An 18,720-nucleotide genomic window follows, 5' to 3' on the forward strand; every position below is an offset into this window, starting at 1 on the left:
TGGCAATGTGGGCTCTTTTTTCGTTCCATACGAACTTTAAAGTAGTTTTTCCAATTCTGTGCAAACAGTCATTGGTAGTTTGATGGGGATGGCATTGAATCTATAAATCATCTTGGGCAGTATAGCCATTTTCTACATATTGATTCTTCCTTATCCATGAGTAATGGAATGTTCTTCCATTTCCTTTGTGTCCTTCTATTTTGTTGTGCAGTTGTTTTGTAGTTCTCTTGAAGAGGTCCTTCACACCCCCTTGTACGCTGGATTCCTAGGTATTTTATTCCCTCGAAGCAATTGTGAAATGGGAGTTCACCATGATTTGGCTTTCTTCTGCTCTGTCTGTTATTGGTATAGGAATTGCTGTGATTTTTGTGCATTGATTTTGTATCCTGAGACTTTGCTGAAGTTGCTTATCAGCTTAAGGAGATTTTGGGCTGAGACAATGGGGTTTTCTAAATATACAATCGCATCTGCAAACAGGGACAATTTGACTTTCTTCTTTTCCTAAACGAATACTCCTTTATTTCTCTTCTTGCCTGATTTCGTTCTGGCCAGAACTTCCAACACTATATTGAATAGGAGGGTGAGAGAGGCATCCTGTCTTGTGCCAGTTTTCAAAGGAATTTTTCCAGTTTCAGCCCATTCATGATATTGGCTGTGGGTTTTGTTTCATAAATAGCTTTTATTATTTTGAGATACATTCCATCAATACCGAATTTTATTGAGAGTTTTAGCATGAAGGGTTGCTGAATTTTGTCAAAAGTCTTTTCTGCATCTATTGAGTATTAACTCGTATGTGGTTCTTTGTCTTTGGTTCTGTTTATATGCTGGATTATGTTTATTGATTTATGTATCGTTGAACCAGCTCATGTCCCAGGGATGAAGCCCACTTGATCATGGTGATGTTTTTGATTGCTGCTGGATCCGGGTTTGCCAGTATTTTATTGAGGGGATTTGGATCGATGTTCATCAGGGATATTGGTCTAAAATCTCTTTTTGTTGTGTCTCTGCCAGGCTTTGTATCAGGATGATGTTGCCCTATAAAATGAGTTAGAGGATCTCTTTTCTATTGATTGGAATAGTTTGAAGGAATGGTACCAACTCTCCTTGTACCTCCAGAATTCAGCTGTGAATCCATGTGGTCCTGACTTTTTGGTTGGTAGCTATTAATTATTGCCTCACCTCAGAGCCTGCTATCTAACTTCTTCCCACGAATTTGGGAGAGTGTAAGGTCCAGGGAAATTATCCATTTCCTTCTAGATTTCTCCAGTTTATTTTATGTAGAGGTGTTTATAGTATTCTCTGATGGTAGTTTGTATTTCTGTGGGTCGGTGGTGATATCCCTTTATCATTTTAATTGGCAAATGATTTGATTCTTTCTTTCTTTATAATCTATAGTGGTCTGTCAATTTTGTTGGATCTTTTCAAAACCAACTCCTGGATTCATTGACTTTTGGATATTTTTGTGTCTCCTATCTCCTTCAGTCTCCTGGTTCTCAGATCTTAGTTATTTCTTGCCTCTGCTAGCTTTCTCTCGAATGTGTTTGTTTTGGGGTTTCTCTAGTTCTTTTTAATTTGCATGTTATGCTTTCCAATTTTAGATCTTTCCTGCTTCTCTCTTGTGTTAATTTAGTGCTATAAATTTCCCACTACACGTCATGTTTTAAAATGTGTTCCAAAGATCTCTGGTATATTTTGTCTTTGTTCCTTGGCCACTCTTTAAAGAACATCTTTATTTCTGCTCTACTTCAAGTATATACCCAGTAGTCATTTAGGATCAGGTTGTTCAGTTTCCATGTAGTTGAGTGGTTTTGAGTGAGTTTTTTAATCCTGAGTTCTAGTTTGATTACACTGTTGTCTGAGGGATAGTTTGTTATAATTTGTGTTCTTTTACATTTGCTGAGGAGTGCTTTACTTCCAACTATCTGGTCAATTTTGGAATAAGTGCGATGTGGTGCTTAGAAGAATCTATATTCTGTTGATTTGGGGTGGAGAGTTCTGTAGATGTCTATTAGGTCTGGTTGGTGCAGAGCTGAGTTCAATTCCTGGATAACCTTGTTAACTTTCTGTCTCGTTGATCTGTCTAATGTTGACAGTGGGGTGTTAAAGTTTCCCATTATTATTGTGTGGGCGTCTAAGTCTCTTTTTAGGTCTCTAAGGACTGGCTTTATGAATCTGTGTGCTCCTGTATTGGGTGCATATATATGGATATATAAGGATAGTTAGCTCTTCTTGTTGAATGGATCCCTTTACCATTATGTAATGGCCTTCTTTGTCTCTTTTGATCTTTAATGGTTTAAAGTCTCTTTTATCAGAGACTAGGATTGCAACCCCTGCTTTTTTTTGTTTGTTTGTTTTCCATTTGCTTGGTAGATCTTCCTCCATCCCTTTATTTTGAGCCTACGTGTGTCTCTGCATGTGAGATGGGTCTCCTGAATACAGCAAACTGATGAGTATTGACTCTTTATCCAATGTGCCAGTCAGTGTCTTTTAATTGGAGCATTTAGTCCATTTAAATTTAAGGTTAATATTGTTATGTGTGAACTTGAACCTGTCATTATGATGTTAGCTGGTTATTTTGCTCGTTAGTTGATGCAGTTTCCTCCTAGCATCGATGGTCTTTACAATTTGGCATGTTTTTGCAGTGGCTGGTGGCGGTTTTTCCTTTCCATGTTTAGTGCTTCCTTAGGAGCTCTTGTAGGGCAGGCCTGGTGGTGACAAAATCTCTCAGCATTTGCTTCTCTGTAAAGGATTTTATTTCTCCTTCACTTATGAAACTTAGTTTGGCTGGATATGAAATTCTCCGTTGAAAATTCTTTTCTTTAAAAATGCTGAATATTGGCCCCCACTCTCCTCTGGCTTCTAGAGTTTCTGTTGAGAGAGCCACTATTAGTCTGATGAGTTTCCCTTTGTGGGTAACCCAACCTTTTTCTCTGGCTACCCTTAACATTTTTTCCTTCATTTCAACTTTGGTGAATCTGACAATTATGTGTCTTGGAGTCGCTCTTCTCAAGGAGTATCTTTGTGGCGTTCTCTGTATTTCCTGAGTTTGGATGCTGGTGTGCCTTGCTAGGTTGGGGAAGTTCTGGATAATGTCCTGAAGAGTGTTTTCCAACTTGGTTCCATTCTCCCCGTCACTTTCAGGTACACCAGTCGGACGTAGATTTGGTCTTTTCACATAGTCCCATGTTTCTTGGAGGCTTTGTTCGTTTCTTTTTACTCTAATCTTATCTTCTCACTTCATTTCATTCATTTGATCTTCAGTCACTAATACCCTCTCTTCCAGTTGGTCAAATTGGCTACTGAAGCTTGTGCCTGCGTCACGTAGTTCTCGTGCCATGGTTTTCTGCTCCATCAGGTCATTTAAGGACTTCTCTACACTGGTTATTCTAGTTAGCCTTTTGTCTAATCTTTTTTCAAGGTTTTTAGCTTCTTTGCAATGGGTTTGGACATCTTCCTTTAGCTCGAAGAAGTTTGACCGTCTGAAGCCTTCTTCTGTCAACTCATCAAAGTCATTCTCCATCCAGCTTTGTTTCATTACTCGTGAGGAGCTGTGTTCCTTTGGAGGAGAAGAGTCACTCTGATTTTTAGAATTTTCAGCTTTTCTGCTCTGGTTTCTCCCCATCTTTGTGGTTTTATCTACCTTTGGTGTTTGATGATGGTGATGTACAGATGGGGTTTTGGTGTGGATGTCCTTTCTGTTTATTAGTTTTCTTTCTAACAGTCAGGACCCTCAGCTGCAGGTCTATTGGAGTTTGCTGGAGGTCCACTCCACACCCTGTTTGCCTGAGTATCACCAGCAGAGGCTGCAGAGCAGCGAATATTGCAGAACAGCAAATGCTGCCTGACCGTTCCTCTGGGAGCTTTGTCTCAGAGGGTCACCCAGCCATTTGAGGTGTCAGTCGGCCCCTACTGGGAGGTGCCTCCCAGTTAGGCTACTTGGGGGTCAGGGACCCACTTGAAAAGGCAGTCTGTCAGTTCTCAGATCTCAAACTCTGTGCTGGGAGAACCACTACTCTCTTGAAAGCTGTCAACCAGGGACATTTAAGTCTGCAGAAGTTTCTGATGCCTTTTGTTCAGCTATGCCCTGCCCCCAGAGGTGGAGTCAACAGAGGCAGGCAGGCCTCCTTGAGCTGCAGCAGGCTCCACCCTGTTCGAGCTTCTTGGCCGCTTTGTTTACCTACTCAAGCCTCAGCAATGGGGGGCACCCCTCCCGCAGCCTCACTGCTGCCTTGCAGTTTGATCCCAGACTGCTGTGCTAGCAATGAGTGAGGCTCCGTGGGCATGGGACCCTCCGGGCCAGGTGGAGGATATAATATTCTGGTGTGCTGTTTTCTAAGACCTTGGAAAAGCACAGTATTAGGGTGGGAGTGACCCGATTTTCCAGGTGCTGTCTGTCACAACTTCCCTTGGCTAGGAAAGGGTATTTCCTGTCCACTTGCACTTCCCGGGTGAGGCGATGCCTTGCCCTGCTTCAGCTCTCACTCAGTGGACTGCACCCACTGTCCTGCCCCCACTGTCTGACAAGCCCCAGTGAAATGAACCTGGTACCTCAGTTGGAAATGCAGAAATCACTGTCTTCTGCGTCACTCATGCTGGGAGTTATAGACTGGAGCTGTTCGTATTCAGCCATCTTGGAACCTCTTAGATACGCTTTCATAGAGCAGATGTGCTGTGCTGGGATACTGCTTCCACCACTGGTCAACTTGGATTCTCCAAAGCCTGATGGCTGGAATGTCTATGTCACCCAAACAGCAAAGATGGCGGCCTGTCTCTCCCTCTGGGAGCGGTCCCAGGAAGTTCTCAAATCTGTCAGCCTGAGAACATGGGCAGGGGTGACTGGAGGCCCCAATGGGGAGGTCCTGCTCAGTGAGGAGGAACAGATAGGGGGCCCACTTTAAAGAAACAGCCTGGCCTCATTTTGGTAGAACAACTGTGCTGTGCTGGGGGATCCATTTTGTTTCTGGTCGGTTTGGACTCTCCAAAACTCACAGGTTGGAACTGCTGAGTTATCCAAACAGCAAAGATGGTGGCCCTTCCCTCCTCCAAAGAACTCTGTCCCAGGTGGGGCGACACTGTTGTCAGTGGCTGACTGGAATTCTAAGCCAGTGGATCTTGTCCTGTGAGGCCCTATGGAAGTGGGGCCCGCGGACCATCACTCCTCAGCCTTCTCAATTCAGCCTTCTTCCTAGGGTTATGTACAGAGGTCCAACCTCCTTCCCTCACAGAGCTGCAGTCACTCTTGCCAAGAAGCCTGGAGCCTAAGTATGTAAAGCTCCTGCGCATCTGCACATGCCTGAATGGCTGCTCTGCCAAGAGTCCACACAGCTCCGTGTGTCAGACTGAAGACCCTGGTGGAGTGGGTTTAGGAGGAGATCTCCTGACTCAGGGTTGCAAAGATCCATGGGAGAAGCATGGTTTTCCAGGGTCACACGTTAGAATACTCACCACTTCCCCAGGTGGGGGAGGTTCCCCTGGCTCCATGTCGCTCCAGCATGGGCCATTGTGCTATCTTGCTTTTCTTCATTTTCCAGGGGTCGAGTTGTTTCCTTGATTAAGCCCAATGAGAGTACCTGGATGTTTCAGTAGAAGGTGCTATATTTACTTGCCCCTTTGGTTGCTCTCCATGACAGCCACGTACCCTAGCTGCTTCTAGTTGGCCATCTTGGCCTGAATCTAAGTAACTTTAATTTGGGCCATAAAGAGGCAATTGAAAAATTCCCAAAGTCACTTATTTCCTTGACTACACAGAGTAATTGTGGTATTGCTAAGCTGGATTTTCTAATAAAGATCAAAATCCTGATAGAACAAATATTTTTCAGAAGAAATATTCATTCAATAATTTTTAAAGTACCAATTCTTTTAAAGCATTTAAAAGAGTAAATACCCCCAAAGAGTAGGTACTTACAATGACAGAAAAATAAATCTCCCATGGGTACCTCCTGCCTTTGACAACCTTACAGACTCACAAGGGAGATAAAATCTGTTCAAGTTGCCCAGGTGCTGTGGCTCATGCCTGTAATCCCAGGACTTTGGGAGGCCAAGGCGAGCAGATCACGAGGTCAAGAGATTGAGACCATTCTGGCCAACATGGTGAAACCCCATCTCTACTAAAAATACAAAAATTAGCTGGGCATGGTGGCGCATGCTTGTAGTCCCAGCCACTTGGAAAGCTGAGACAGGAGAATCACTTGAACCAGGGAGTCAGAGGTTGCAGTGAGCTGAGATTGCACCACTGCACTCCAGCCTGGCAACAGAGCAAGACTCCATCTCAAAAAAAAAAAAAAAAAAAAAAAAAAAAAAAAAAAAGCATAAAAGAAATCTGTACAAGTTTTGGCTAGAAATAGGCCAAATAGGAGTAGAAACTAATAGAAACAGAATGCAGGCTGGGTGCAATGGCTCACGCCTATAATTCCAGCACTTTGGGAGGCCAAGGTGGGCAGATCACTGAAGGTCAGGAGTTCAAGACCAGTGTGGCCAACATGGTGAAACACCATCTCTACAAAAAATACAAAAATTAGCTGGGCATGGTGGCGAGCACTTGTAATCTCAGCTACTTGGGAGACTGAGGCTGGAGAATCACTTGAATCTGGGAGACAGAAGTTGCAGTGACCTGAGATGACGTCACTGCACTACAGCCTGGGTAACAGAGCGAGACTGTCGAAGAAAGAAAGAGAAAGAAAGAAAGAAAGAAAGAAAGAAAGAAAGAAAGAAAGAAAGAAAGAAAGAAAGAAAGAAAAGAAAGAAAGAAAGAAAGAAAAAGAAAGAAAGAAAGAAAGAAAGAAAGAAAAGAAAGAAAGAAAAGAAAGAGGAAGGAAGAAAGGAAGGAAGGAAGGAAGGAAGGAAGGAAGGAAGGAAGGAAGGAAGGAAGGGGGAAGGAAGGGAAGGAAGGGAAGGGGAAAGAAGGAAAGGAAATAACAAGGATAGAAGTTCAGAAATGGTAGTAGAGAATGGAGAACACTGGAACTGTATTGGAGATACATGTGAGGGATAAATGCAAGAGACAATAGAGCAGGGGGAAATGACTGATCCCAAGCCTGCAGGTGAATGTTGCTGTTTCCCCCCCACAAACCATTCAGTGCTGGGCTTTTTATGAAGACAGGTCCTGGTGCTATTACAGATGATCCTTGGTTTACGATGAGGTTATGTCCCAATAAGCCTATCATATGTTGAAAATATCATCATGTAGAAAATGCATTTAATACACCTAGACTACTGAACATCATAGCTTAGCCTAGCCTACTTTAAATGTGTTCAAAACACTTACATTAACCTATAGTTGGGCAAAATCATCTAACACAAAGCTTATTTTATAATAAAGTTTTGAATAACTTATGTAATTCATTGAATAAGTACTGAAATGAAAAACAGAATGGTTTCACACCATGATAATGTTGAAAATCCTAAGTCAAACTGTTGTAAGTCACTGACAGTCTGTGCCTAGATGAATAAGGCCAGCTGTTAGAGATAGTCACGAGAGAGTGGCTGGTAGATGGATAAAGCTAAGACTTTAGATCCAGTTCAACCAGGGTTTATTTCCCAGTCGCTAATTATATGGCATTAGGAAAGTTTCTTAATCTCTCTGAGCCTCAGTTTCCAAATCTCTAAACTGGGATCAATAGTTCTTATTTTTCTAACATGTAGTTAGGGTCACACCTAGCCTGGCTTCCTCTTTCTGGTTTAATGTTCTTTGCATGTTGTTCACAAACTTTGAAAGACTGCTTAGTTGAGCATGGATGGTTTTTAGAGCCAGAGACAGTGTCAGATCTGAATTCAAATACAACCATTACTATTTAATGTATAAACTTGGGGAAGTCATTTTGTTTCTATTTCTTCAATTTTGTAGTGAAGAGTGAATCAACTAAAATGATAAAACAACGGCCTTCAAGATCATATTCCCTATAGTATATTTTCTCACAATCTCCTATATAACATTGTAGGCTAAGCAGATATTATTGATCTTTTGTTTTTTTGAGTCTTATTTTTAAAAGGTTTATTGAATAATAATACTTATATTAATAACTTAGATTTATGTGCCAGGCTTCAAGGTAAGCATTTATATACATTATCTCATATAATTTTCACAACAACCCTGAAGTGTAGATACTTTTATAATTTCCATTTTATAGATGGGAAGCCTGATGCTTACAAAATTAAATAACTTGCTTCAGGTGACATTGACAGTAAGTGATGAAGCTGGGATTTAAATCCAGAAAATCTGACTTTAGAATCGTTCTCATAAGCACTATACTATACTGTCTTCCATGTGATTCTGATAACTTCCCTAGAGGCAGCTGCCCCACTCCCTTCCCATTGCTGCAAAGCATCCAGCACAGTACCCAGTTCCCAACAACCACTTAACAAATGTGGGCTCTATCTCTGCAGCCCATGTCCTAAGTGTTAGAGCTAAGGCCTGATGATATTTTTCAACCATTGAGTAGCTGTTTGCTGGAGCAGATCAGAAAAGAAATCTCTATAAATGAAAACTTTTCTAAGTCCCTTCCTTTATAAATTGAACAATAACTAATTCAAATTTCCAGAATAATATAATTTTGATATTGCCTTGAAGTTTGCTGTATTTTGGTTTGGCTTGCATGCCATAAATATACCTAGTTGAATTTAGATAATTAGGAGGTATGATTTTAAAGATATGAAATTGTCCCCTCTTTATCTTCTCTACACTATTATATTCTCATCGTGACACATATCACCACCAAACATATGTTTGTGTGTTTATTTTCTGTAACCCCTTCAGTAGTACATGTGCTACAGTAGAGAAGGGACTTAATCTGTTTTATTCCCTGCTGTATCTCTGGTACCTAAAATAATATAGAGTAGGTACTCAAAAAAATTTGTTTTATGGATGAATGATTAAAATGTTTGGACAAATTATGGGAAACTGACATTTAAATATTATTTTTCTTTCTAGCTTGGATTAGAAGAACAAGAAAGACTCCACCTACTATGGAGGTAAGACTACACAAGGAAGATATAATTTAGGAGTATATATTCCCAAGGATATATGAAACTTCAGAAAAACTATGATGTATTTTCCCAAAGTGTTGATTTTATTCCATAGAAAATAACTTAAAACATTTTATAATAAATTAATATATAAACCTATATTATTAATAAAATAATATATGATAAAATAAATGCTCATATTATGGAATATAACAAAATTTGTATAAATTTTAAAGTGGAAAAATAAAAATTTAAAACACTTTTTAGAAAGTCTGGACTTGGAGCAGCTTGCACCAGGTCATTTCCCCTGGGTCCTGGGAGTTCTCTGTGCCAATACTCAAACTTTTGTGGAAAAGTTTGAGAAACACTGAATCTCTTTGACCTATCCAAATCATGCTCTTATGTTTCCCTTAATATTATATATTTAAATCCATCAAGTATCCAAAGAAACACAGAATTATCAAGTATTTTATAACAGTAATTATTAGTTGAATTTTTATTTAAAACTTAAAAATGGGTAGTCAGTGGTAAACAATAAAAAAACATAGAAATGCTATGGTATATGTGTTTTACAACATAATTTTTATATAGATTATTTTATAAAAATTATTTTATAATTTTAATTTTAAAAATACATAAAGATCTCTAAAGTTATTTTATAAGAAGTAATTTCATAAAAGGAGAGTCTCTAAATGCATTAGTATACTGCCTTGTTTACTATTTTTCTAGAGGCATTCCCTTTCTTCTACTATTTAGGACTTCCCTCCTCTTTTCTGTTGCCTATTCCCTCACTACTACAAACCCTGATGACAACATAAATGGGCTCCAATACTCAGTCCCCATTTGTTGGGAGGTGGAGTGCTCTAGAGCAGAATCATGATGATACCTCAACTGGCATGCTTATCTTTACTTGCTCCATACATTTGTCATATACTGAACCCATCAATGTTCATTCGGCCAGCGTCTGACTGAGTACATCTCTTGACCCGTTTCTAGCTTTGTATATTGCTTCTGCCTTGGCCTGCTTTTCTCAGACCCTTCTTTCCAACACTGATAAAATTTGGAATAAAAGCTGTTTTGGGGAAAAAAAATAAAAGGCAGTGTGATCCAGGATTCAGAAGTATGCCCAATAGTTTACAGTGAAGGATGGATTGAAGAGCTTTCTGTTTCTCCTTCTCTTGGTCATAATAAGAGCTACTGTTATCACTTGCTTCCTCCATCCTCAGAACTTTGAAAGCCTTCTTCATAGAAATATTAATGTGCAAAGTGATTAATGGAGGCAATTGCAATAGTTGGGCCTCAGGCACGACGTCTGTAAATTTTAGGTAATTTCAGCACCTCAAACAATCTCTAGCCAGAACACACCAAGTCCTTCCATCCCTGAGCTCACTCTTGTTAATTTTGATTATCCAAAATGAGCCCTCTTTTGTTGCCTCCCTTTTAGTGTACTGTTAATCACATTGTTCTTTATGCTGCTTTGTACCCTCCCTAATACACACACACACACACACTCTTTCTCTCTCTCTTCCTTCCTCTTGGCCCTTTCCATTGTGTTTCAGGAATTTCTGTTTCTTTGTTAGCAAATTACCATTCATGATTAATATTTTCCTGGGAACTTTCTCTACCACATAACCTCAACTGAAATCTGTCTGTGCCTGCAAGATAGTGAGTTCCTTTTTTTCCTTGAAGTAAGTTGTGCTCACTTTCCCATGCCCCACAGAAAGAGAGTTCAACTGCTTCTTGCTTCCCCAAATAGTCTTTGTTTGTGGGCCCAAGAGAGTGGAGGACCTTTGTAAGCCATGTATATTTCTCTGTACCTGACCATCATTTTGTTTGCCAACATCCAAGACAGTCTACCATACTGATGGCTGAGATTAGAATCTGCCATATGGTCTTCCCCTTTCAATGCCTTCCCAAATTTTAGCTGCCCAGTTCTTTGACTTTATCCACACTAGTATCCCTGCCTCAAGTGAACAACCACTTCATTAGGCACACTTTAGTTTTTATCAAACACAGTTCTTACAACTGTAACTTTTACACTCTTCAAGTCCAAATTCTAGATACATCATATTAAGAGGAAAAAAAATTTCTTAATGTAAAGTAAAACATATATTTATAAACCATAACAAAAAATAGCTTATTTAGTTATTAAGCTGTGAAATTATAAGGCAAATTCCACCCAGGTCAAGAAATAGAACTTTGCCATCTACTTCAGCCCCATTTATCCCATCCTAATCACAACTTCTCTCTCCTGACAAAAGCAAACCTTAACCCAACTTTTATAGTAATCATTTCCTCTCATTTTAAGTAGTTTTTTCACTGAAATATACATTATAGTTTAGACTTGTCCATTTTGTAAAAACTTCATATTTGTTTTAAATCTTTCAGTCTATCCTCTTTCATCCCTTTTACTTCCTTACAAATTTATGTGTTAAAAAACCCAACCTAGTTGGCCTGTAGAGTTTGCCACTGTTTAGATTTTGCTGATCTTATGTTCCTGGTGCACTTCATCATGTTCCCCTGTCCACTATCTTCCTTCCAAATTGACAACTGGATCCAGAAACTAAATTTTTTTTTTTCAGATCTTTTAGTGAATACCCAACTCCAAATAAACTTCCTTCCATATCTCGTATATATTATGGCTAAAGATTAGCCAGCAGCCATTAGAATGCCATTTACAACAGTATTAGAAAACATAGAATACTATGGAATTTAGTATTCTATGTATTAGAATACTATTAAAACATGTGCAAGATCTGTGTACTCAAAACTACAAAATGTTAGTAAGATAAATTAAATAAGACCAAAATAAATGGGGAGAAGTATCTGTTCATGGATTGGAATGTACAATATTGCTAATGTATTCATTCTTCCCAAACTGATCCACAGTAGTTCTTATGCTTTTATTTTGCATCTGCATCACCTGAAAGACTTGTTAAAACACAGATTGCTGGACCCCAAGCTTTAGAGTTTTTGATCCACTGGTTTTGGGGTAGGTGTGAATATTTGCATTTATAACATGTTCCTGGATAATGCTGATGCTGATGGTTCATAGCCCACATTTTGTGAACCACTGATTTATAGATTTAATAAAATAAATATCCAGTTAAAACCACATCAGACTTTCTGGTAGAAATCAACATGCTGATTTGAAAATGTATTTGGAAATGTAAAAGACCTAGAATAGCTGAAAGCAGCCATGAAAAAGGAGATGAAAAATAAAGAACTAATACTGTCTGACTTTAAGAATTACTTTAAAACTATAGTTATCAAGACAGTATGATACTGGCATTAGGATACTGGATAAATAAATCAATGGAAAAGAACAAAAGTCCAAAAAGTAGATGCTGTTCAACCAGTTGGTTTTTAACAATGACATCAAAACAATACAATTAGGAATGGAAAGTCTTTTTAGCAAATGATTCTGGAATAACTTAATATCCATATAGGGGAAAAAATGATCCCTACCTCACATCATACACAAATATTAATTTAAGGTGGATCATAGACTAGATGTAAAAGCCAAACTATTGTGCTTCTAGAAGAAAAAAACAATGGAATATCTTTGCAGTTTTGAGGTAGACAGGAGACAGAACAATCTGTAAAGGAAAAATAGAGATTAATCAGATTTAATCAGAATTAAATTGTAATACTAGTTATAAGAGAACATTAGGAAATCAAAAGACTAAGAGAAAATAATCATAGTACATATATCTGACAAAGGAATTGTTTCCAGGCTATATAAAGAACACCTCAACTCAGTGTTATAAAAAAGAAGCTAATAAATATTGGGCAGAAATCTTGAACAGGCACTCTGTAAGATACATTTTAGGTATATGAAAATATACTTAACAACACTAGTAATCAGTGGAACCACAATGACATACCATTACACACCCATTAAAATGGCTTAAATTTAAAAGATTGGTAACACCATCACTGGAGCACCCACAACTTTTGTACAGTGCTGGTTGGGGTGAAAATGATACAATCACGTTTGAAAACTGACAGTTTGTTATAAAATCAAACATATACCTACCTTATGATCAAACAGTAATTCTCCTGGCCACATTGAAAACTGAAGGGATCATTTTTTAGTCACACTTTCTGGGAGCTCTGGCCAACAGTAGGTCTAACTCCTTGGCATACTATGCAAGGCTTCCTGATTTGGGTCCAGCTCAACTTTCTGGCTTTGCCTCCTTAGGCTTGTTCTGTCTACCCTACTCTTCAAGGAACTCCCTGCTCTTTCGTAAATTTAATGTCTTCTCCTCCCATCAACTGGCATACTCTTGCTTATGTTTAATTCCTTTTAAAATGCCCTTTTAAGTCCTCGGTTGTTTTCCTCAACTTTTTTTCTCCTCAACTTCTTAACTGATAGAGCTAATCACTACTTTCTTGGTATAACTACACTGCTGTGTACTCCTGTACAACCCTTTAAATTCAGTATTAAAATTGTGTGTTTTATTTGTCCATATTTCTAACTATTAGCTGTTTGGCACAGGGATTATAACTTACTCATTTGTGTGTCATAAGCATCTAACACAGAACCTGATTCATTATTGGTTTGATTGGCCATTATAGACTTAAAAATCACAATACTATGTAATTACATGGTTTCTGTAAGATGGGTTTGAATTTCTATCAGCCCACTAGAAAATAATGTTGTGAAAGTAAACATATTTCCAAGTTGATCGTTGTCTATATTTTGTTCATAGGAATTCACATTTAACTGCAGGTTACCAATGCAGGCAGTCCCTTACTTAGGATAGTTCAGCTTAGGATTTTTTAACTTCACGATGGTGAAAAAGCAATATGCATTCAGTAGAAACTATACTTCTGAGTACCCATACAGCCATTCTGTTGTTTACTTTCAATATAGTATTCAATAAATTACATGAGATATTTAACACTTTATTATTAAATAGGCTTTGTGTTAGATAATTTTGCCCAACTGTAAGCAATGTAAATGTTCTGAGCACGTTTAAGATAGGTTAGGCTGAGCTATAATATTTGGTAGGTTAAGGGTATCAAGCGCATTTTGACTTAAGATATTTTCAATTTTGTGATGGGTTTATATGGACATAATCCCATCATAAGTTGAGGAGCATCTGGTAATAGTTCAGCACATGTTCTTCAGTGCTGTATAAGGTGAATTCACATTTCACAGAGCTAAGGAGATGGACTTTTTCTAGTCCTAACTCTATTCCGTTAGAAGCCACTTATAGCAAATACTTTGAAATATTGCTTCTTTTTTATATATACTAACAAAATAGGAACAGAGTAAAGTTTTTTGTTTGAACAAGTGGTTACATTTATTACCAATTTTTTACAAAATATATGATTTAGTATAGGTTTACAGGCAGTAGAAAAAAGTTACAATATTAGAGCTCTGCCTACTTCGTTTTTAATATACACGCTCCATAAAAGAGAAAGAGGAGATTCTAGAAACCAATAGAGAATGGAGTTGGAGATGGTGCTGCTGTGGTCTAAAAAAAGGATGGGATGGCTGGATAGGACAACACATCATAGTATCTTGTTTACTTGACCATATTCTCAAATCTAGGCTGGGGGCTCCAAAGACTCACTTTTGTTCATGTCTAAGGTTGCTTGGCCCTAAAGGACATCACAATGACTAAAATGCATGTGAATTTGAGATGGTGGCCAATTCCCATGTATTAATTTACAGTAAGAAATGAAATTGGCACAGTAAAAAACAAAACGAAACACAACAAAAAACAAAAAAAAAAAACCAGGAGACTGCTTGGAAAATATGACATTAGAATAAGAGGAGTTAAGTAAAATAAATGTTTAATTGCCTCAGGCTTAAAATTTCATGTTGCATCCACCTTATAACAAGGATAGTCTGACCCCCAGCAATAGAAATATTTAAAGAGAATTAGCTACAATTTTCAATTCTATCCCTGTATTAGAAATAGCCTTACGAATTGGAATAGAAAAATTACCAGGTGCTGGTTAAGTCTTCTATTCCCATGGACAGTGTTACTATGGATTGCCAGCATTTGTCTCTATGATTCTATTTTTTTCTTTGCTTCTCTGTTCTGGTTGACATATTTCCTTTGCTATGAAAGTAGTTATACTCTGGTCAGATGTTACTGGCCCTGCAGCTATTTTTTGTTTTATCCTTTTCATATTTCTGCTGTGGCTTATAATGTGTTGATCTTATAGTTTAACATTGAGAGAGGAATCTTATTTCCTAATTTTTCAGGCCCATTTCAGTGTTGTCTCCAAATAACTGCCATTCATGGAGTGAGTTATCTGTGCCCAGTATTACTAGGTTCATTTTATAAGTTACAGAATTAAAATGTCTTAAAATTGCCATTTTATGTATAGAATCCTACTTCCTGTTGACTTAAATTGCAAAGAGTTTATGTATATTTTTATGGTAAAATGGACCTCCCACTCCCCACCCCAAACTTCACAATATCACTTTTAGTAATATAGTGGAAATGAATGAGAAAATTGCAGTGTGTTCATACCTGTTTAACATCATTCATTAAAATGAATGAAAAAAAAACTACTTAAAAAAGAATGAACTAGAGCTGTATGTTTTAACATGGATAAATCTTAGAGGCAATGATACTGAGCAAAAAAAAAAAAAAAAAAAAAAACCTACAGAAGATTTCATACAATATACCATTTACATAAAGTTTGAAAGCAAGGAAAGCATAAAGGGCTTTCAAGTAACGATGGTGGGTCAAACACATAAGTTAACTCTCAAGTCTAATGAAAATGGTAGTGAAGGAATTTATTTTAAAAGGCGTAAACCCACAAGGTCAAAGAAATGTAAGCATGCAAACCAGCAATAATGTTTTGGAGGCCAGAAAGCAGATGGACAAGTGGTAATGGATTTAGCAAAACTGAGAAGAATGAATCCTAATCTGGCAAAGGAGAAACCTGAGAAGTAACCCAATTTAAACCACAGAACCACAGAATACTCAGTAACTGGCAGTGCCAGAAAACTCTGAAAGTGAAATTTAAGCTCACACTAAAAACAATTACCTAGTTAAAAATCTGTTTAAGAAGCAATTAGATGCTAATCAATAAATGTAGAAGAAATAATAGAGTTGGAAAATCACCACTATCCAAGTGATAATTGGGAAAAAATTATCAGCCGATACTAAAATCATTGAGTCAAACTCTGTTAGGGAGCAGGCTGTTGACATGGTCTAAAGGCATTTCCCTACAGATTACTTATCAATTACAAAGGGGAAAAAGGGACCTTTCTAGTAGACAGCTCTGACGGATACCACGTTAACTAGATGGTCAGAAGTACTAAGTAGGGCAGATTCATATTATGTGTGCTTCTTTCTATGATGCACTGAGGATTAAACATTATTCACATAGTATTCTCTTTTTAATTTTTGATTTTGTGGGTACTTAGTAGTTGTATACTTAGAGGGTTCTTGAGATATTTTGATGCAGGCGTACAATGCATAATAATCACATCAAGGTAAATGGGTTATCTATCACCTCAAGCATTTATCCTTTCCTTGTATTACAAACAATCTAACTATACTCTTTTAGTTATTTGAAATATACAGTAAATTATTGTTGACTGTAGTCACTCTGTTGTACTATCAAATACTAGATTTTATTCATTCTATCTAATTATATTTTTGTGTCCATTAACCATTCCCACTCCCTGTAACACCCAGACTTCTGGCAATCATCCTTCTACTCTCTATTTCCATGAGTTCAACTGTTTTAATTTTTAGCTCCCACAAATGAGTAAGAACATGTGAAGTTTATCTTTCTGTGCCTGCCTTATTTCACTTAAAATAATGACCTTTAGTGCTATCCATGTTGTTGCAAATGACAGGATCTCATTCTTCTTTTTGGCTAAATAGCACTTCACTGTGTGTATATGCCACATTTTCTTTATCAGTTCATCTGTTGGTGGACATTTAGGTTGCTTCCAAGTCTTCACTATTGTGAACAGTGCTGCAGTAAACATGGGAGTACAGATATCTCTTTAATATTCTGATTTCCTCTCCTTTGGATAAATATATATATACATATACACATATACACATATATATATGCCTAGCAGTAGAATTGCTAGATCATATGGTAGTTCCATTTTTAGTTTTTTCAGGAACCTCCAAACTCTTCTCCATGGTGGTTGTACTAATTTACATTGCCACCAAAAGTGTACAAGGGTTCCCTTTTCTCCACATTTTCACCAGCATTTGTTATTGCCCATCTTCTTGATAGAAGCCATTTTAACTGGGGTGACACGATAGCTCATTGTAGTTTTGGTTTGCATTTCTATGATGATTAGTGATGTTGAGCACCTTTTCATATACCTGTTTGCCATTTGCATGTCTTCTTTTGGAAAATGTCTATCCAGATCTTTTGCTCACGTTTTAATCTGTTCATTAGATTTTTCCTATTGAGTTGTTTGAGTTCCTTATATATTCTGGTTATTAATCCCTTATCATATGGGTAGTTTGCAAATATGTTCTCCCAGTCTGTGGGTTGTCCCTTCACTTTGTTGATTGTTCCTTTTGCTGTACAGAAGCTTTTTAACTTGATGTGACCCCATTTGTCCATTTTTGCTTTGGTTGCCTATGCTTGTGGGGTATTTCTCAAGAAATCTTTGCTCAATACAGTGTCCTAGAGAGTTTCCCGAATGTTTTCCTTTAGAAATTTCATAGTTTGAGGTCTTAAAGTCTTCATTTTGGTTTGATTGCTGTTTATGGTGAGAGAGGGGGGCCTCATTTCATTCCTCCACATATGGATATCCAGTTTTCCCAGCACCGTTTATTGAAGAGACTGTTCTTTTCCTAATGTATGTTCTTGATACCTTTGTTGAAATTGAGTTCACTGTAGATGTGTGGATTTGTTTCTGGATTCTCTAATCTATTCCATTGGCCTATGTGTCTGTTTTTATGCCAGTACCATACTGTTTTGGTTACTATCACTGTATAGTGTAACGTATGCCAGGTAATGTGATTCCCCCAGTTTTGTTCTTTGTGCTCAGGACAGCTTTAGCAATTCTGGGTCTTTTATGGTTCCATAATAATTTTAGGATTGTTTTTTCTATTTCTGTGAAGAATGTCATTGGTATTTTGATACAGATTGCATTGAATCTGTAGATTGCTTTGGGTAATATGGACATTTTAAACAATATTTATTCTTCCAATTCATGAACATGTAATATCCTTCCCTTTTGCCAGTGTCTTCTTCATTTTCTTGCATCAATGTTATATAGTTTTCATTATATAGGTCTTTCACTTCTTTAGTTAAGTTAAATCCTAGGCTTCTAGTTTTATTTGTCGCTATTGTAAGTGGGATTTCTTTCCTGATTTCTTTTTCAGATTGTTTGCTGGTGGCATATAGAAATGCTATTGATTTTGTATGTTGATTGTGTGTCCAGCAACTTTACTGAATTTGTTTATCAGTTCTAATAGTTTTTTGGTGAAGCCTTTAGGTTTTTCCAAATATAAGATTATGTTGCCTACAAACAAGGATAGTTTGACTTCTTCCTTTTCAGTTTGGATGACCTTCATTTCTTTCTATTGTCTGATTGCTCTAACTAGGACTTCCAATATTATATTGAATAACAATAGTAAAAGTGGGAATTCTTGTCATGTTTTAGATCTTAGAAGAAAGGCTTTCAGTGTTTCTCTATTCAGTATGGTTAGGCTTTGTGTCCTCACCCATATCTCATCTTGAATTGTAATCCCCAGGTGTTTAGGAAAAGACCTAGTAGGAAATAATTGGATTATGGGGGTT

General features: G+C 37.6%; 1 protein-coding gene across 1 annotated transcript in view; it reads left to right on the forward strand.

Moving 5' to 3' along the window:
- Positions 1-18,720, forward strand: part of NDUFAF2 (NADH:ubiquinone oxidoreductase complex assembly factor 2) — a 203,612-nt gene that overhangs the window by 145,686 nt on the left and 39,206 nt on the right. Inside the window, exon 3 of the mRNA XM_003899709.5 lies at positions 8,927-8,967. Coding sequence (XP_003899758.2) covers positions 8,927-8,967 — 41 coding nt within the window. The remainder of the gene's footprint in view (positions 1-8,926; positions 8,968-18,720) is intronic.

The sequence above is a fragment of the Papio anubis genome, chromosome 5 (assembly GCF_008728515.1).
Source record: "Papio anubis isolate 15944 chromosome 5, Panubis1.0, whole genome shotgun sequence".
Classification (NCBI taxonomy): Eukaryota; Metazoa; Chordata; class Mammalia; order Primates; family Cercopithecidae; genus Papio; species Papio anubis.